At 42.8% G+C, this 20,877-nt stretch overlaps 1 protein-coding gene across 2 annotated transcripts; it reads right to left on the bottom strand.

The window, feature by feature from the left end:
* Positions 1–5: 5 nt before the first annotated feature.
* Positions 6–19,964, bottom strand: LOC135257224 (phospholipase B1, membrane-associated-like). Of its 2 annotated transcripts, none has more exons than XM_064339732.1 (43): positions 19,738–19,964; positions 18,215–18,291; positions 17,915–17,978; positions 17,438–17,501; positions 17,130–17,164; positions 15,951–16,017; positions 15,741–15,792; positions 15,114–15,191; positions 14,633–14,698; positions 14,215–14,285; positions 13,925–14,003; positions 13,461–13,568; positions 13,260–13,334; positions 12,948–13,019; positions 12,763–12,849; positions 12,469–12,529; positions 11,964–12,022; positions 11,771–11,844; positions 11,609–11,652; positions 11,380–11,488; positions 10,988–11,039; positions 10,772–10,852; positions 10,345–10,410; positions 9,790–9,890; positions 8,851–8,932; positions 8,378–8,482; positions 8,073–8,168; positions 7,530–7,604; positions 7,152–7,229; positions 6,586–6,646; positions 6,250–6,308; positions 5,618–5,685; positions 5,441–5,484; positions 4,399–4,498; positions 4,035–4,086; positions 3,762–3,842; positions 3,512–3,577; positions 3,326–3,420; positions 3,048–3,133; positions 2,651–2,751; positions 2,418–2,513; positions 2,028–2,102; positions 6–1,695 (listed from the first exon to the last, which is right to left on the bottom strand). In XM_064339732.1, the coding sequence occupies exons 1-43, from the start codon at positions 19,808–19,810 to the stop codon at positions 1,408–1,410; spliced, it is 3,423 nt and encodes a 1,140-aa protein (XP_064195802.1). In that variant the 5' UTR covers positions 19,811–19,964; the 3' UTR covers positions 6–1,407. The 2 variants fall into 2 exon arrangements, with proteins under 2 accessions (XP_064195802.1, XP_064195804.1); XM_064339734.1 differs by having other exon boundaries at positions 13,925–14,000.
* Positions 19,965–20,877: the final 913 nt, after the last annotated feature.

Genomic DNA, 20,877 nt, shown 5'->3' with positions numbered 1-20,877 from the left:
GGATGTTATTTGAAAATATATACTGTTATTTATTCAAAAATAATGGCCTGAAACAATTTGCAGTTCTTCCTCAGTAAATGCAGCACCAGCATCTTTTAGCCTCTCTTCAATGAGACAAATACACCGTTTTGTTTCCCTCTGTTGAAGCAAGGTCAATTTAATTTGCTCCTGATCTAGAGAGATCTGTCTGTCCTCTCTGTTTCTTTTTCTTCACTAGACCCCCATAGCCATCATGACTCTTGGGGTCCTTCTCAAATCATCACCTCTTATGGGGTGGTTATACCACTGAAGAGTGAGGGGACTCTTGCTGTTGCTGACCAGGGAGTCTCCAGGCTCTGCTTCCACGTGAGTAAGGACAATAATTTGCTCTCCCAACTCATTAGTGGTTTCTGGGTCCCCCGTTTCAGTCCCAGTCGTACACAGTCCTGACTCACCAACTTGTGTCACTGGCAGAATTCCATTCAAAGCCTGGAATTTTTGTCCACTAATGATGTCGAGGATAACCTCAGTGAAGCCTTGTCAACCAGTTTATCAAGTTTCCATGGACATTGAGGGAGAGCCATATCTTTAGTAACCAAAATCTCCCAGATGCCATCATATTGGGTGACAGAGCTTACCCACTCTTGCCATGAGTAATGACACCTTTAGCCATAGCAAACACTGATGCGAAGGAGAGATTAAACAGCGCTCATATGAATGAACTAGGAATATAATTGAATGCTTAATTTGGGTGTTAAAAAGGCACTTTGCATGCCTTAACTACCTACATGTGGACATGTCTGCACATGTGCACTCCAAAGTCCCCAAATCTAGGTGTTCACATAGTTGTTATGAATGCACCCAAATATATGCACACATTCAGTTCATCAGTGAGCAGGAACTTCTACAATCAGTGGCAATCCATCTTACATGCTAGTTAGGTCTCTTTCTGTGGTATTTTTACATACAACTATATACAAAATGGGTTGACGTTTGTGGTATGTTTTGTAGCACAAGAATGTGAGTGGCTACTTGAGGATTTTTATTCGAATGTGTGGATGAGACCCAGCAATCGAAATCTGCAAATATATACAGTATGTATTCCTCCCTGTGCTTCCTTCTATAAACATCTAAGTCTGTTAACGATTTCAATGTATTTATTGTAACATGCAGCATTAAATCCAATTTAAACTAAACAGTTCTCAAAACAGGGCGTGTATTGGCAGAACCTTAATGACGAGATCAATTCTTTAAAGCCAGGTCACAGTCAATATACTGTATCAGTCTTTGTCTTCGCTTTGTCCCTGCCCTGTTTGTCTCAGTCTTGGTTGTACGTTTGGACTCACAGTGGCATACGTCCATCACTGGCACACGTACGCACTGTGATCAGTATGCATGTTCAGACCAGTCATCTTTCTACCATCCCTGTTAGAATTCAGTTCCTTTCATCTCGGCTATATTCTCCTCCGCTTTCTTCCTATGTCTTCGTTCTCTGCAGGAGAAGAGGAGCCATGTGACACCCCAGCCAATCAGCAAGCCGGCCACCCCGAGCACCGGCGCTACCCACGTCGGCATGGACTCGGAGCAGAGCGGCGTGTGGGCTGTAGTCGTGGCGACGGGGGCAGCCGTTGTGCTCGGGGGAGGGGCCAGAGAGGTAGGGGCAGCGGTGGGGACGCTGTGAAGGCTGTTGATCCTGGTGAAGATGAAGGGTTTGTCCTGGAAGATAGAAAAACCCAAAAGGCCATGTGTGGTAGAGTGGTTAGAGCACGTTACCTAGGATCTGAGAGTTGAAAGAGGAAACCTTAAGACACATGTATTGATATTGATTATGTTGATTATTTCCTGATAATGTGACAATGTAAACCAAACGTTGCTAAATATAACTTTCAAAGGAAATAAACAGTAAAGACTGTATCAACAAGGAATAAGGAACACAGTTCTGAATTTACTGAAAAACCCGGAAAGCTGATGCCTCAGACAAAGGGGTTCTGTTCTATGTGTGCAAATGTTTGAATACTTTTTTTTTTTTTTTTTTAACATTTTCTCACCTCAGTTGGACATTGGATCTTGTTGCGGTCAAGGGTAAAGTTGTTGTACGCCTGCTTCTGGCCCACCGGCTGCAGCTAAACCACATTGACATAGTCAATTGACACGCAAACATTCATGCTAAAATGGTAAAATATAAGGATCTCACAATGCTAACGTAATCTTGAGGCAACACTAGTGGTGCACAATACCGCTATATAGTGATCGCATTCTACCTGAGAATCCCCCCCGTCGACCACTCTGGACCCTTGTCATCCTCTATACTATTTCCTCTCCTCCAGGTATTCCTCCCTCTCTCCTGACCCCAGTTTCCCAGTTTTTTTTGCCCCACCCTATGTTCTGTCGCCTCAGGTCAATGTCCCTTCCTTTATTCCCCCCTTCCCCAAGCTCACCATGTTGTTCCAGAGAGCGATGGCCATCTCTGAATGCGCTCTCTCGCTGAAGTGGAAGCAGTCCGCAGAGAAATAGCTCTGGTCAGGCCTCCCGTCCTAACGATCCAAAACGACAGCCATTGTAGCCATGTGCGCGTATATATACTTTGTGTGCACGCAGGTGAAAACATCTGGCCTGGTGCTTGGCCCTAATGTCTACTGACGGCCAGGGGTCTGGAATGGGCCAAACTCACCTCTGTTAAAGGGATGATGGGATTTTGGAAGAAGGGCTGGATGACCACAGTGAAGTCTTCACGCTTGTCATAGCGCCCCGTAGAGACCAGATACTCTGTTTCTGTCTAATCAGTGAGACAGTAAGAGAGAGAATTTACAATGGCTTTGATAGGACATACCTTGGTTATAATACAAGGGGAGGAACAGCATGTCTATATTCCATACAGAGGATAGGATGCTTTTGTACACACACTAGAGCTCTGTCCCAGTGTGCTAGTGAAACTGGAGACGTCTCTATCACACACACCATGCATACTCTGCTTTCTATTGGTGCATAGAACATGCACACCGATTGCAGCCTGTAATTTCAGGTAACGCAGGTCTTGTCTGGTCATTTGCAGACGTCACTCCCCCCACTTGCCTGGTACTCCCGGTTGACCCTCTTCATCTCGGTCAACTCAGGGGAGTTCTCCTCTGGCAACAGGATGCATGGACACATATACCTGTAGGCCACACAGATTACAGAAAGGCTTTCAGGTTAGGAGCACATGCAAAAGGCCACAGGCACACCAACACTGGATAAGGCCCAGGCAGGTGAGTGCACAAGCACACTGATATGGAGACAGCCAGGCAGGGGTGTGGCAGACATACAGACAGACAGGGAGCCAGAAATGAAAAGAGACGAGAAGACAGACCCCTGGAGCACGGAGCAGCCCAGCGTATCTTCCTTGACTCTTCTCACTCCCTCAATCTGCAGCACCTCCAGGACGTTAACCAACACCCGTGGCACCTGAGCACAGACAAACAGAGACTAGAAACCAAAGCCTCTTAACACACACAGACACACTTGCGCGCGTGCACACACAGTTCCAGTGACTCACCTCCTTGTACAGCAGGTCCAAACTCTGCATCAGGTGATGACTGTAGTTCTTAGGGGACAGGTTGTCCTGGGCAGAGACAGTTGAGGCAAACATTTACACACCTACACAAATTACACCAATTAACCCAAAGACTTTAATCGGTCTTCTTCATGTGTATGCATGTGCGTGCCTGCATGCGGTGTGTGTATGTTGTGCGAGTGCGTGTGTGTGTGTGTCTCTGTATGCCTTTGTGCCATACTCTGCAACTCACCTGATCAACACAGAAATCACACAGATCGGTGACCCCGACGAATAAAGTCACCACCTTCCAGTCCATTTTAAAATCTACCTTCTGTACATGTGTGACAGAGAGCCAGACAGACAGAGACAGGAATAAACACATCAGTCCATGTATTAATGTGGATACCCTGTCATATCAGAAAACATCACACAGATCTTGAAACAAGCACCCAATCATCATTTAGGTTCAACGGGTCCTCCACCATAGAGTTGAAAGGACTACGTAGAACTGGTTGTGGCTCACCATGTCTTTCTTCATAGCCTTAATCAGATTTTCAATCTGGGTTGGGATTTCACTGGAAGAGAGATAATGGGAGTGAGACCACTGAATGAGAGAGAGAAAGAAGGGAATGTGGGAGACAGTGAGGGATGTGATAAAAATGGGGAAAGAACAAAATATCAGCCTTCTAGAAACGGAAAGTCAAGATTCTGTGAGACAGGCCAGTGCAAATAAAGTTCAAACACAAAGAGTTAAAGACCAACAGGCAGACTGGTCAAGATGCAACACGAGCGACAGAAGGCAATAAATGAAGAGAGATAGGGGTGTACAGGAACACAGAGAGACAGACGTGCAGAGAGCAAACAGCCCAACATTCAGGAGCACTCACGAGGCTTTGGCTCCGGGCGTGGCCATATTGTAGCCTTTCTGCCATGACCCCTGCCCAGCAGAGGAGCCATGCAGAGAGGGGTTGAACTTCTTCAGTATGTCTGTTCAAAAGGGAGAGACAGAGTAAACGATCATCAGAAATTGAAACAAGTGCACGCAGTGATTTACATTCATTTTAGAGACTGGACACAGCTTTTATTTGCAAGGAAATAGTTTCAATTCTGTATTGGAAAACAGCATTCTACGAAGCTATGCAGGTATAGTTATAAGGGTTGTCAAGGGATGCTGTAAACACACGCCATATAGTCACTGATACGTATTACTGTTACCAATGGCAATTTTTGGTACCATCACATATTTTGTGAGACTATGTTTATGTGGGAAGAGCAAAATTACTGCGTGAAAACAGGCAAAGAAAAGGAGACAAAAAGGAGGGGGAGAGTAATAGACAGAGAGAAAGAGAGGGGGAATATAAGCAAGAGGTAGACAGGAAAGGCTTAGTTTCCCAAACCAAGGATTGCCTATTTGTATTAGATAGCTAGAATTGCTGCATCGTGTCAATACCAGAGCCACGTGAGGTAACACAGGAAATTTAGTACAGGTCTTCAGAACTAATCCGCAAGACTTCAGTACTTATTAACGCACACAACCGCAGGGTGCAGATAAATTAATGATGAAACAGGGCAACCATTGTACACTCAATCAGGTGGCTAAATAACCACAAAAGGAAGCCAGCAATGGCTAAATCAAAATTTAAATAGCAAATGAGAAATGACGTCTTTCACTTGCGCGAAATCTATTGACTGTGAATAAATGGTTAAGGCTATAAGGACGAAGTGAAATAAGGACAAAAATAGTGAAGGCTTTGGCATGAAGGACAAGTAAGCAAGATTAAAATCTCACGGTCAACAGTGAAAACGCATTTGACACAGGTGGCCGCTCAGCTGGATTGAAACGCATTCCTCTGGGACAGATTGTTCCGGAACAGAGCAGAAAGCAATGTGTGCCCCGTGAGGCCGTAAACCGGGGGAGGAGACACTCACTGGGAAGAGTTGTGACATTCTCCAGGGCACCTTCCCCTCCAATGCTACAGAAACACACACACGGAAAAGGGCTATGTGACCTGCCGTGGACACGTGCTCACACATTACGCACACGCACATATGTTAGAAATGACTGCAGTTTATGAAACAGGCCCGATCCATTAATGAGTCTCTGACCTCCACGACACTCCTCTGTACTCTTTGCTCAGCTGCAAGATGTTCTTCGCCTTTGCACCCACCCCCGCCTGAACACGGAGAAAATTCATCTCTCAGACACAGATACCCCAGCATGCATCTATAAACAGTGCGTTATGCGCAAAGGCCACACAGGCCTAGCAGATACGATAACAGAAAAGGAAGGCTGACTGCAAAGATTAATGCATAGATATGCGGTGGCATTTTTTAAATCTGTCGCCTAATCAAAAATAGCAGAAGTGTTATCGGCAGATTTTCACCTTTCACCTTTCAATCATTCACATAAATTATTTGCGTCTCTCTGTCACTCTTTCTGTCTCTCTTACACACACACACACACACACACACATGCTTTCATGCACACACAAACACACACACACACACACGCACTTGCACACACACACACACACACACACGATACGATACAATACGATACAACTTCATTGTCAGTTTGCACTGAAATTCATTTTGCATCCTTAGGCAGTTCCGTTCAAGAGATTACATACAGATTAAACGTACAGTTATACATGCCACTCATCATAGACATACATAACACATCAAACAGTCATGACAGACACACACACACGCACAAACGCAACAATTCACACACTCACAGTTGTAGAGTCTCCCAAAGCCGCCACGACTTTGACATCCGCCGGTCGCAAACTGTGAACTGAAAAACAGTGCAGTGAGCCTCTTCCCTCACCGTACCCCCAGCTCACACACAACCTCCATGCTCGTCTACATTCCCCCTGACATACTACCCCAAACTTTTCACAAACCACCCACGACTCTGCTCTACCTCTGGTGCCAAAACCCAAATGCAAAGTCTCAAACACAAAATAGACTAATAGAAAAATTACGACAGACAACCTTTCTTGCCTCCCTCCCCCACTACTTTCCCTTCCTACTCTCGATCCCTGGTTCAAATTCATCTCTCTATAATTTACCTGAGGTGGGAGCAGGATTGGATGGGGCATTGTTCTTACAGGAGAAGTCACTGCCCCAGTTCTGGGAAAGGAGAAGGACAGAGGGACAAACAGACAGACATTGTTACAAAAGGATGAAGTAAGTCTACTACTTAAAGATACTGTTCATTATCACCATCACTTCCATAATCTTCATCATCAACATCATTTCCACCATTACCATTCACTGGACCCTGTGAGTTCTTTTAATAATTAGTAGAATTATGTCAATGTCACATGTTCACCACTGTAGCCACTGTAGTTTCACCAATTTGAACAAAAATAAACAATAGATAATGCACTCATGATTCGCTAAAGATAAAACCCTTAAATGTGTGAAATTATAAAAAATTTCTTAACGCATGATAACGGAAGTTGTGTCATCTGTAAGCTACTTTTCCATCCATATCCACTCCCCATCCAAGATCTATTGAAAAGCCATGTTATTATAAACTGTTTCCATCCAGCTTGGTGCCAGTGAGTATGTCATTCTGCCTTAACACAGCTACAGAACAGCTTACTTTAGAGGATGACATAATTCCGCCTACCGTGATTGGTGGAGGAGTGGGAACAGGGCCCTGATACGTGTAGTTGCTGTTTTCATAGGTCCGCAGGAATGGGGAGGTCTGAGAAGAGTAAGGAGTCACCCGTACTGTAAGTATAATGTGGCCTTTTTGTAGTCGCAATGTATTTTACAGTGACTGGTTTTAATGAGGGCCAGGCATGGTTTTCTACTATAAATACCCATAAATGCCTCATGTATGGTTTTGAATCACGAAAACCTTTGTGGTTAATGACTGTTGGGAAAGTCTTCAGCACAGAGCCTGGGCTAATAAAACAGGTCATGATTAGTTCACACTCCACCTGTGCCCCCTGATTGAACCCCACTTGTCTGCAAAGAAGCTGGCCTGTCTGGAAGAGTTTACCTTAGAAGGGCATTTGAGGGATTGAGGGACTGAGTTGAAGTCTTGTGTGTAGGACTTATTACCCAGGGGCTCCAGCTGTGAAACAGACAGAGACAGCAAAAACATCAAAGCTGGAAGATGTGTACTGTATGCCCTCTGTCATGTGTCTGAGATGTGTGTGTGTGTGTGTGTGTGTTTCCATCTTTGGTATAGGCACAACCTCTATTCCTCTCTGCTAAATAATATGTATTGTTCAGTGCATTTTCATTCACAAGTTGTTATTGATACTCAAACTGTAATTATCGGTAATGTGTGGTCCTCTGTGTGAAACTATGGGCCTGATTTACTAATATGTAATAAGACCTTGAGCAAGTGCACAACCTTTTAGCACACACAAAACTAATAACACAACAATGATTGGTGAAAAACAAACACCATGACCAATCATTTTTTATGTTCTTGGTTTTGTACGTGCTAAATGTCTCAGTGACTCAGGCCCTGAGAGTGCAGGAGTTGTCCTTGTGTCCCGCAGTGTACTGTCAGTTTTGTTTCTGCGAGACCCACCATGTTGTTCCAAAGGGCACGGGCCATCAGGGAATGGGATTTCTGACTGAGGTGGAAACAGTCTGGGGTGAAGTACGAGCGATCAGGGCGACCGTCCTGTGAGTGAGCGAGGAAGGGAGGGAGTGAGGGAGAGAGAGCTTTATAGGCTCCTTTATTGGACATATTGCTGCACATAGGAACGATACTTTGTGCTATAAGGCGTAGCTAAGGAAAGGGACTACAAGGATACGTGAGCTTTTATTTTACTGAGAGTCAAAGCATATTTCATAAACGAGAAGAGGAATAAGAGGGGAGGTGTGTCTCACCTCCAGCAAAGGGATCACCACGTTTCTGAAGAAGGGCTGCAGAACCACTGTGAAGTTGGAGTGTGTGTCATAGCGACCCGATTCGACAAGTTCCCACAATCCCCGCTGAGAGGGACAAACAGACAGAGTAAACACAATACATCCTTATAGTATTACAGAAACATGTTGATGTACTAATGTATCATTCTAATATTGTATTGAAGATTCATATTTAAAATTCTGCACAATAATGGTACCAGGTTGATTATTATAATACAGAAGATCCATATTGTAATGGCAAAGAATTCCAGTGGATAAGGCCACCCTCTTTGCCAACACCACCAGTTCACCACATAGTTTCCTCTGGACGTTGATGTGAAATTTAAAGCAACCATTTTCACAGGAATAGCAATGGAAGTTGAAACCTTTTATGCTCTCTCTCTCTCTCTCTTCTGATTGGCTTAGTGGCTTTTATACCCGAGGGAAACATTTACCTGATAGGCTCGGTTAAGGTCGTTCAATGTCTGGAGCTGCTTGGAGCCTTCTTTAGGAGGGATGACACAGTTACACAGAACACTGAGGGAAAGAAGGCATAAAAGGAGGCATTAATAGGAAGCAGGAAAACCAGTCGTGGGGCTGCTGGGTGGTTCATCCTGTTAAGGCACCGGTCCTGTGCACGAATGGACCCCGTGGTCTGGTCTGGAGTCCGGGCCATGTTACTGCCAACTGTGGCTGGCAGGTCTGTAGGGCAACACATACTTAGCACTAACTTCACCCAGAGAGGGACAGAGAGAGGGTTGCTGTTTGCTCCACGTGAAGCATCATCCTGCTACTCATGTCTGTGCCAGCCCAACTTGATGCCATGGTGTGAAAAGAAATGGCAGTGACATCACATGCTTTGGAGAACAGAACATGGCTGCCTGTGCTCTCCCAAATCGTCAATGGTTGCAGTTAGCATTGCAGCACGAGCATGATTGGCCATTTCCACCTTTTTCTTCTGACAAACCATTTTCTTTCCTTTCTTTCTTCCAAAAGCCTTATAAATAAAATAAAACAACAGCGGAGTGTAGTGAAATTTTTTGGCTTGTTTTGGTAATTAATGAACAGAAACAAGCATTCAAATAGCAAGCAGTGCCAGGGAACTTCTGTCCAGGGAATCATATTAATATTTCAGTGAGCTCCCAAAATGTTTCAGCCGCATTAAACATTAATTATTTATGCATTTAGCAGACGTCTTTAAATAATTCTGATTGTTGAATATTACCCATGCATGCTGTAGCAGTATGCTTATAGAACCGTTCTCACAATATGAACCCTTCTAGCGACAGAGTCCGGGTAACAAGTGCAATGCCTTAATTCCTCTTTCACCCTGTAGAGCCATAATGTCTAATATCAGGCCAGTCTCTGCCATTAGGAAGGAAGGTGACACTTACTTTACCAGCCAGGTGGGGCACATCAGACTGCGTTCTTGGTGCAGCCGCCGTAAAGGAACGATGTGCAGTGGTTCCACCAGATTCACCAGGGCACGGGGCACCTGAGAGAGGAGAAAGGGTGGAGTGAGCACTACCTGGGGCTCAGCACAGTGAGAACAAAATGTACACCAGCCTGTCACAGTCTGAGCAGCAAAATGATTGGCAATGTAGACATTTTTTGGAATGGACTGCACTCTTTGCTTGATGCAATCGTGACCTCTAGTGGCAAAACATAATTACTACACCCCTTTGATGCAGGCGTACACAGACTCGCCTAAACAAACACAATAAGACAGGAAATGTCATACAAAACAATGTTCCCTAGCACTCCTTCACACTATATTGTATGTAAAATATGACTTGTGTGTTGATCTTTTCCAGTTTTGTATCAGATGTATCAGCAACCTCAGTTGAGTATTGGAAGGACATAAATGAGTATAATACACCAATGTACATTTTAAAAAGAGAATGACAGTAATATGAACAAAAAGAAGGAGGAGCTTTCAATATTCTTACCTCGTTATGTAAGATGTCCAGAGCTTGACGGATTCGGTACACAAAATTTTCTGCGGAGTAAAACACCTGTAGGAAGAGGGAATACGGGGGAATGCTTCTGTTTGAAACAGACCCACTAAAGCCCAGTACCCCTCAACTCTAGCTATAGTTAGCTGGAGCTGCTATAGCTGTGTCCATGGCTATGGATAGCTGGAGCTGCTATAGCTATATCCATGGCTATGGATAGCTGGAGCTGCTATAACTGTGTCCATGGCTATGTACAGCAGGAGCTGCTATAGCTATGTCCATGGCTATGGATAGCTGCTAATTTATGATAGAATTGTACTTTGTCGACCTGTGTTATTGTATGTCGCTTTGGATAAAGGTGTCTGCCAAATGAATGCAATGTAATGGAAAGCCCCAGCCTGCGGTTAGCTCTGCTACTCACTGTGTTTTTGCAGTGGCTGCACAGGTCATTTCCCCCTATGAACAGGGTGATCACCTTCCAGTCAGAGTCAAAGTTGATGCGCTGTGTGGGGGAGAGAGTTTTTGTCGATAAAGATGCATTTGAGAATAAGGGTGGCTGCTTGCGTGTGGGCATAGGCACGAGCAGGTGTTTTAATGGGTGTGGACGGGCATGTGCGTGTTTATATAAATTTCTCACCGGGTCAGTCTTCATCATGTCCACCAAAAGGCGTGCCTGGCCGGGCATGTCGCTGAAAAGAAATACCTCTTATTTTTACCACAAAATGCATCTTGTTACATACAGACAGATAGACAAAGGCATACAGAGATGAACACAGACAGATGGACAAACAGACATAAAATGACGGAGAGACAGACAAAAAGAAATAAAGTGGGAAACGAAAACCAGATACGGAAATGCAAAAAAACTTTTAAAAAGACTGAATAATAAATAGAATAGACTGACATTCAAAGAAAGGGGGTACAAGAAGAGTGGCAGAAAAGTAATAAACATAAACAAAGAGAAATAGACAGTAATAGACTATAGACAGATATTCAAACAGACAGCGAGAGAGAATTGGGGAGACTCACTCGCTGATTGCCCCTGCCACAGCCAGATTGAGGAAAGCTTTAGGGGTGCCCTCTTTTCCAATCCCTTCTGAGAACCCAGTCAAAGAGGGATTAAACGACCTTAAGACGTCTGAAAAAAAGGCAGACAACACAAAACTACTCAATTCTACAGTCAGCCATGTATCATTTACATGCTGTATGAAGGTGCATGAATATTACATGTCAGCAAAGGGTATGCAAAGAGACTCACTGGGAAGTGTTGTAATAGTAGTGAGGTTCTCATCTCCACCAATGCTGAAAACCACAGGAAAGTCGAGTTAGCATCCAGGCCCAACTCACATCACACACACAGCACATTTAATGAGAAGTGCAGGCGCGGTCAGCATTGGCACAGTCTCATCGATGGCCTCACCTCCAGGACAGACCCCTGTACTGACGAAGGACATCCAACAAGTTGTTGGGAGCAGCTCCAACTCCATTGGCAGCCTGCACAACAAATTAGACAAGAGAGGCAGTGGACAAAATGTGACATAGAGATGGCAGAAAAATGTTTTGAAGTGCTTTCCAAACACAAAGACAGACACAGGACAGGCAGACAGACTTACCGTCAGAGAATCACCTAAAGCTGCCACCACTTTAATATCAGCAGGACGGAGAGCATGAACTAATGGGGAATAGAGATAAAACTACATTACCCACAAACCAATATTAAAGTGATGGAAAAATTAAAGTAAAAGCATAAAAGTAAATTAGGGACAGGTCTAAGCAAGGTCAACCATCACCTACCCCTTAGGCACAGCAACAGACCCTCGAATGCCTTGCAGTGTAATTGGGTTCAAAGCAGTAATATATAAAAATGCAATTATAATATACTTAATTTATCAGGGTTGACTATGAATAACAGAAAAATGCTTGATACAGGTGTAATCATTTTGGGCTGAGTCCATTACATTCTAATTTAAATGTATGTACTCTATCTTGGACAAAGATTGTGGTGATGTAGAATATCATAGATCTTTGTCCTCTGTGTGCTGAGTGAGAAGACACCAGACAGACCACTGAGGCCAGTCTAATTATTCTTTATCTGTGGCGTGAATAGGAAGGTCTTACCAGAGGTAGGAGGGGAGGGGGAGGGGCTTCGATCCTCACAGTTGAGCTCACCACCCATGATCTATAAAAGTAAATATATGTTCAAAAAAACTCCACAGAAACCACATCACCCCCATCGAGTAAAGTAAGCAGACAGCCATAAAAACGGCAGGTACAACCGTAAGTTCCAGTTAAAAAAATTCCCCACCAAAAAAAGGTGACTCTCAACCCAACCAAGTCATAGATTCTATTTTTGATTAGTTTACACATATGATTAGTTTATTCTTGATTCTGAAATTTAATGAGAAATCTCACAGGGTCATAGAGGTAACTGTGTGTAGGACGGTCCTCCGTGAGGAACACGGATGGGGAGTTTCTCTCTGTCCGCAAGAAGGGTCGATCCTGAGGTAAAAAAAAAAGGAGAATGAAGGAGGGTTGGAAAGGAGAAAGCATGTGGACGGGATGAATATAACGATACTTTCAACGAAGGACTCTCTCACCTCGTTTGGGCAAGGAACGCTGGTGATGGCGTCATCATGCTCCAAGTCACTCTGACCACTTATTGGCTGAAGCTGGGGAATGAAGCTGATTGGTTAAACAGATCTGCATAATTTATTTCATTTTACCTTCAACCACACAATATTTAATTCTCTGTTTGACAGGCCCAGTAAATTTAAGTGTTCATACAGACTTGAACTTTCATTCTGGTCAATCTGATATACTGGTTTTTACCAGTATATCAGAGTCAGATACAGTGTCAATGTGGGGATTTGTCTCTCAGTGGATGTCAGAGATATCTTCATGTCACTCACCAGGTTTTCCCACAGCTGTAATGCCAGTTTGGAAATGTGTTTTGGGCTGAGTCCAGGAAAGGCAGTCCTCATTTCCTGCGCACAGAACACAGAGGCTTGTTCTCTTTGACCTCAGCGCTGTATTCAGTCATTGCATGTGACAACTGGACTACTCTGTCTCATTTTCAAGGGCCTGGAGGGGCTTAATTTATTGCCACTCACAAGAATGGAGGGGTTGTCTGTATCAAGGGGCGAGGCCTGCAGCACCACAGTGAAGTCATCCCGGTCACTGTACCATTGTTTCTCCACTAGGTGGCGGCCTAGAGACTCCTGAAAAGCACAGACAAATCCAGACTCTCCCATCCAGAGCAACTTACATAGATTACATTATTTAAAATGCATGAATTAAAATCAGTTTATAAAGCAGGATATTTTCACTGAAGCAAATAATTTGTATTTATACATTTCAAGCATTTAAGCAGGCACTCATAGCTATAGCGACTTGTACAGCTGAAATTCTTTTAGATAAAATCAATTTTTAATGCTCAGGTTCAAGACCCTGCTTTTCAGCTCAAGCAACAAACCTAGGATTTGAAACAACAACCTAGAGTTGAAGCCCGGTTCACTATTATGAAAACACTGACAAGCTAAGGTTAGGCACATACTCAGCTGTCGAGGAGGCCTACCTGCAAGACTTGGCTGACAATGGCCCTCATAATCCTGAGTTCACCTGGACTGTGTGTGTCCTGGCACCGGCACTCTCTGCTAACACACATACACTGTGAGGACCTTCAGGCTCACACAGTACTGCTGATATCTCCACATTCATTAGCGCTATAGAACACATTGTGCACTGCTACAATATAGCAACATACATTCCACTTTAATGTGAATGAATATAGTAAATTATGATTTTCTGAAGTGTGTGTATAAGGGAGGTTCAATCTAAAAAAACAAAAAAAACAAATGTGATTACCTGTCCGCAAGAGATAGTTTGGCCTCCGACTGTCCTCCCCACACAACAACACTGACCACGGTGCGACGCAACTGCAGACATAAACAGACAGACACATAAAGATGGTCATCTCTATGCTCAGCATTAGAACTAATCTAATAAAGAAATCAGTCAGCCAATAAAGAACTGAATGTTACCCTGAGGTGAAGTCAGAATGAAAGATGGAAAGCAAATGAAAGAGAAGTGTGAATTTCAAAAACAGAAGTATACAAAAGATGAGGCAGAGTGTCATGCACCTACTCATTGTTGTGATAGCACAGTGTAAGTGGGCTGTGTACTGATCACAAAGTAAGGATGCCTGATAACACAGTGCAGAGAGGAGAGTCACATAACCAGCATCTGTGCTCTTGCCTCCGTACATCCCCACAAGTTATCTCACCTGACTGTGCAGTGTCTGCAGAGTCACCTCCAACTGCTGCATAGCTGCCCCCACCACTGCGTTAGTCTGGAGAGGGGGATACAGAAAGAGGGGAGAGAGAGAGAGAGAGAGATAGAGAGAGAAAATGGGGGAGAGACAGAGAGAGAATGAGAGAGAACGAGAGAAATTGAGAGAGAGAGCGAGAGAGAGAAACAGACAGAGATAGAGAAAAGAGGAGCGAGAGAGAAAGCTGTGAGCAGCTTTTATGTTTATGTTATTGTCACGTTACTCTATGGACATTAAACATTTTCTAAAGTATACAAAGCTATCTCTACATGCAGTAAAACATCAGTCATTTTCAGTGGTGCTTAGCTCTGCCTTGAAAAACTAGAAGCTAAACAGATGAATCTTCTGAAGCTTACTTCGCATAACATACTGCAAAAATGAACGGCAGGGCGACAGAACTGGCTGCCAGTGGCTGGGGCTGTCTGTGACTGCTGACCTGTTCAGAGCAGACGCAGAGGTCATCCACAGGGACGAACAGCAGGACCAGCCCCCAGCCTCCCTCAGAATGCTTGACCTAAAGGACATGCAGACAGAGAGACCAACAGAGAGAAGCTGTGAGAACAGAGCATTCCCTGTCTTCATTTCACAAAACACATTACATGTTACATGTGATTCTGAAGGAAAAATATACCCCTCATTCATGGTATCACACATTAGTGAAAAACTGCTCACCTTTGTACCCTGTTTGCATAACTATAGCATGTGAATTACTAGCTTTGCAGGTCACAGTTAAGGGGGGAGAGTGTGGGGGGGTTTCATGCGTTTCTTATTAATACAACTAAATGTCAGTTTTACACCAACTACCATTTCGGTACAGCACAGTTATGCATGCAACACCTTGTCAATGCTTCCACTGCATGTGAGGTTGTATCATTACAATAAGGAGACACTCTTATTGTCATACTTAAGCCCTTTCTATGTGCAGTTAGGACCAGTGTAGAAATAGAACACACCAAGAACACAAATAACTTTGTAATAGAATCTATGACCTTGACAGGGAGGAACTGCTTCAAGGAAAACTGGATTGAGGGTGTAAAAAAATTAACGGGTGGATTCAGCAAACCTTTTGAGAGGCAAAAGAGAGGACCAGCTCATTAACCTGCTCCAAAAGACTCCTGAAACATGGACAGATATCCATTAAGACACAGAAGGACACTGAGACAGGCACTAAAACACATAGACACCAAGTCACACCAAGAAACAAAGACACATAGACACACTGAGACACAGACATATAGGACAATGAGACATGCACTGAGAGACAACGTGTTACCTTTGCTGTGTGTTGGTCTGATCAGGCAACATGCTAATCAAATTTGGGTTGACCATGGACATCAGCTCTGAAACACAGTGAAAGGAAGTGAGGAAACTATAACAGAGGAAGTACCAACATTGACATTTTATCTCCACGAATGAATGAAAAAAGAGAAAATCTACCAAATATGATTAGTCAACTTTGATACCAAATCAGATAAATAAATAATCTGTTTCCAAATATGGTCTTCGATTTTGGAGACATCTCAACAGATAGAAAGGTTAAAGTATTTAAGTTTACTGCTTCCTCAGCATAGATATCAGTTTTAGCGACTTCTGATTCCATGGTAGTATTTTTCCACAGACCTTTATCATTCTCTCATGAAATTTGCCCTGAAAAAACTGCTGGCTTTCAGACAACTGTCTGGAGGTTGCCAACTAGAGTACAACTGATATGACCACTACAATATTGGGGTAATAAAGATATAACAAATGGTAGAGAGGTGATCCTTTGTAGGGTGCTTACAGCTGGCCGAGGGATGACTGTAGGGTACTAATCAATGGCCCGATGATCCTTCTAGGGGGCTGAGCTGGCCATAGGGCTAGCTCTATGTAAGTAGATCTGATCTGACAGCCTTAGTAAGCTGCTGGGAGTTGACTTGAGGGGTCATTTAGGGTGTTGAGTAATGGACTTAGTGCCCTTGTAGGGTACTGAGAGCTGGTCGCAGTACGAGAACAGGGGCAGGCTATTGGCATGGATTGACACTTGGCACAGGGAGAAGGGTTTTCTGCTGACAGAGGCATCTTCCTGCTTCCTGCTGTTCTATCAGTGTAGCAGATATTCCAGATTCTGCTGTCATATCATCACACACAAATGCTTTTACTAAGAACATTTGATTGTGCTGAAGTTCAGGATGGGGTAGTTTCGGGCAAATTTGTGTTGATTAGTTATATAAAAGCGTTTACCCATGAATACCACACATGCTGCCAACACTATAGGCTTATAACAAGAGAACGTAGGACATCACAAGCCTAATCTTATAATCAGAAGTGGTACTGGGTAATGTAGTATTATCAAGGCTGTTTGTTGGTATATGTGCGCATATATTCTTAACTTCTCTGCTCAAACACAAACCATGCATGAATATTCGCATGTGCTGCAACTTTGGTTTGATTGAACAGAATAGTGGAGCCTTACCAGATAATTGCTTCATCACTCTGGACACTGCACTCCTGCAGAAAAAGAAACAGAATTAACAGAGAGAGAGAGAGAGAGAGAGAGAGAGAGAGAGAGAGCGAGAGAGAGAGAGAGAGAGAGTTAAAGGAGACAAGAATTCTTGTTTTCCAAATTATTCAAAGAAAAGAAGTAACAAAAAACAACTAAAAAGATAAATAAATAATAATAAAAGTAAAGAACAGCCACAAACTATTAAATAAATAAATAAATAAAAGAAGAAGAAGAAGGAGAGAGAGAGAGATGTATTGCAGCTCCCCTGACCACAGTACCTTTGTGATTGCGGGAGACCGATTGCAGACACACTGGCTATATCTGAGGGCCTCAAACTGTGTACTGTGGAGGAGATATGGACAGGTCATCAGGGTATATAGCATCATAGAACTTATATACAGGAATCCCAGTCCAGCTTTTTAGTATTTTACCATAGATACTAATACTATAACTATAGGGTAGGCATACTACCCTGCAGCTTTCCTGTGTAACTGTTGTACAGTGACATGGCTGCTGTGTTGTAGGAGGTGCTGCCTTCTTACATTACATTCTGAATAAGATGTACGATATTGAACCTTTCTGACAGTTCTGAGCCAAGAACATGCACAGCCGATTTGAACAGCCAGGCAACTGTACATCGCGGCACGATAAAAAAGCGTTATCTTTCTCAAGTCGTCAAATGACTGATTATTATCGCTAATTCGCTAATCATTTCTGGACAGAATCAGGAGGGGGTGAACAGTGAAGACGCTCACCCGAGGAAGGGGGGAGTGAGTAGGGCATAGGTTGGGCACATGGCAGGGCACGCCAATTGTTTGTCTGAAAGATACAGTTACAAAGAACTTTTACCCACACGCACATACATTCTGTGTATGCATGCATTCATCATCACGCTCACACTCACAAGCTTTCAAACACTATAGCCAGAGCTTTTACTTGATAAAAGAGTACTTAGTTGCCCCACATGACACTTCTATATTGTGATTCATGTGCAAGAGATACAGACGCCATGGGCTATTACATTACGTTAAAACATACACACGCAGGCACCTCACCTGGTGAGTCTCCCATGATGGTAGGCCATTGGTTGGTGCTTTGAGAAGAGAGCTATCTGACTGCAAGGTACCGGACACTGAGGAAGAAACCAGGAAGGAACTGCTGAGAACTACAGTATGAAAGCATCCATCACTGAAACCTATATACATAGACATGAGTGATCCAACAGCCACACAGCTAATGTAGCAGAAAGGCCCAGGTATTACGGTGCAGCTTGTCAACATTCAGCTCCATTGCGGATCCATTGCAGTTCCACTGTGAATTTACTGGGGCTTAGCTGGGCAGGGTACCACTGGGGACTTTGTATAGATGTTTGAAACTCTCTGTCAGCTAGCTTCTTAGATGAGCTTTTAAAGAACACATAATATCCAAGAAGCATTGAGAAAACCTCCCAGGAGTATGTCCCAACCGCATATCAACCCTTCATGCTCAATGATAGGTGCGCACAGCAATAGCTCAACACAACTACAGGCCTTTATATGAGCTATAACATGTTACATCTGTATGCTAATCTCAAGATTGGAATTGATATTGCAGTTTTTAAAAGGATGGCTAAATTTGTTATAATTAAAACTGCACATAACAACTTGTTCTCAAGGTTCTCCACTAATATCAGGGTGCTCCACTTCACAAATGTCAGGTTTATAACATAATGAATTATATATTGTAGTGATAATCCTCTTTCCAAATTCATTTCAAACAAACTTGCAGACAAACACAATATCTGTTGTAACAGCAGAATGTTGCAGCATGATTGGATGAGTGTTAGTAAACAGGACCCTCATAACTGTGTCCTTTTTGTGACTCCACACCCAGCTCTGTTGTGTGTGGTCAAAAACCTCAACTTTGGTGTCAACTAACCATAACGCCTTATTCCAATTAAAGTTCCATAGCTCTAACCAGGACCACCTTACTTTTTTATTAGTTATATTTATATTAATTCATTGTTCATCTTCATCAAGGGTGTGATTCATTTTGGAGAGCACCGCATGTATGTTCTGTTTTGTAGGGACACAGTTATGAGGGTTTTAAAAGAAAATCATTTGAGATAAATTTATGAGAAAGGAACTACTGTAGCCAAACAAAAATAGGAGAGCTATATCAATAATAACAGAAATCAAATTTATGATTTAGATTGAAATTTTATCAAAATATAACCCATCCACAAATCATGAATTTAGGTACTATTAGCAGGCACTTTTATCCACACAACATGAGAGACAAATGTGGCAGCAAAAAATTCAGATCAATTTTTATCTAATTATTAAACGCGAAGTAAATGCTCAAGTGAATTGTCCAGAAATGTCAATTCTAACATTGTCCTTACAGCTTTCTACGGCTGCAGAGCCTCTTTAAAAACATCCCATGACAAATTTATACAGATTTATACTGAAACATTGGCTTACTGAACACAGCCTTACTGGTTGTCTTCTGGTATTGACTTTGACGCATTTTGAAAGCAGGTAATTCACACAGTGACCCTGACAATGATGGTAAAGGTAGAGGTAAAATGAGCAAAAACCTGGGAAAGCTGGATGTAGTCCCAGGAGTGCCATGAGGAACAAGGTGAGTATAAAATGTCTGGGGGTGACCATGATCTTCTTAGTGAGGCGGCTAGTCTGTAGAATGCTCCTCTGCCCACTGCTTTCACTGTCTGCCTGTTAAATTTACTGTCTGTCTGTACTAAGCTGCTGTATGTCTCAAGCTTTCTGTCCTGTCCTGTTCACCTGTATGTTCATGTTTTTACACATGCACGTGGTTGCTGGAGTGTATTAGAGGTAGGCTGTTGGGGTTGGACTCTTTGTTCAAGGGCAGATGCCACTGATATCTCTACTGTCAATTATCTGAGTGTGTGTGTGTGTGTGTGTGTGTGTGCGCGTGTGAAATAGAGAGAGAGAGAGAGAGAGAGAGAGAGAGAGCATTTACAGGGTGTAGAATCAGGTGACAATACATTTTTTTGTATTTATATACATATCTGTAAGCTTTAAATCATTACTATTAATTTATTATTATTATTATTATTATTATTATTATTATTATTATTATTATTATTATTATTATTATTATTATTATGTTTCCATTGAAAATGTACTGTTCTTACATGGCGTCATCTTGGTTTTGTTATGTTTACAAAAAAATGTATGCGGTTATCGGTATGCGGTTTTTCACCCTACCGTCGTATCGTATCATAGTCTGCTGATTCAGTAGGTTTACACAGCTTTTGAAAAAAGGAGTGCAGATAGTGAGAACAGAACTGCCGTAGGTTACACTTACGTCGCTTTGGATAAAACCGTCTGCCAAATAAATGCAATGTAATGTAGAGACGGTGTATTGGGGCAGCTGTTTTTTATTGGCTGGCCAATTACAAATTCATCTAAACAGTTTAAGGCTTTTAATGGCTTTGTCAGAAGTAAACTGTTATCAATTTACACAAACCAGACTATATTGGCCTAGCTGAAGCTTTTTTTATTTTTTCCAGTTCAACTTATAAAGCGCTTTGCAGCATAAATCCGCTTGCTAAAACGATGTTGATATCAGTTCCTGGCTCATAGCGAACAAAACATTAATTTTCGTAGCGATTGACGGCCCACAGCGGCTACTGTGTTAAGTATGAAAGATAAGTGTATCTATTAATTTATTTCTGAATAACATTTATACCGGT

This window comes from Anguilla rostrata, chromosome 6, assembly GCF_018555375.3.
Source record: "Anguilla rostrata isolate EN2019 chromosome 6, ASM1855537v3, whole genome shotgun sequence".
Lineage (NCBI taxonomy): Eukaryota > Metazoa > Chordata > Actinopteri > Anguilliformes > Anguillidae > Anguilla > Anguilla rostrata.
Note: the sequence above shows the minus strand (reverse complement) of the source record. Positions and strands in the feature narration are given on the sequence as shown.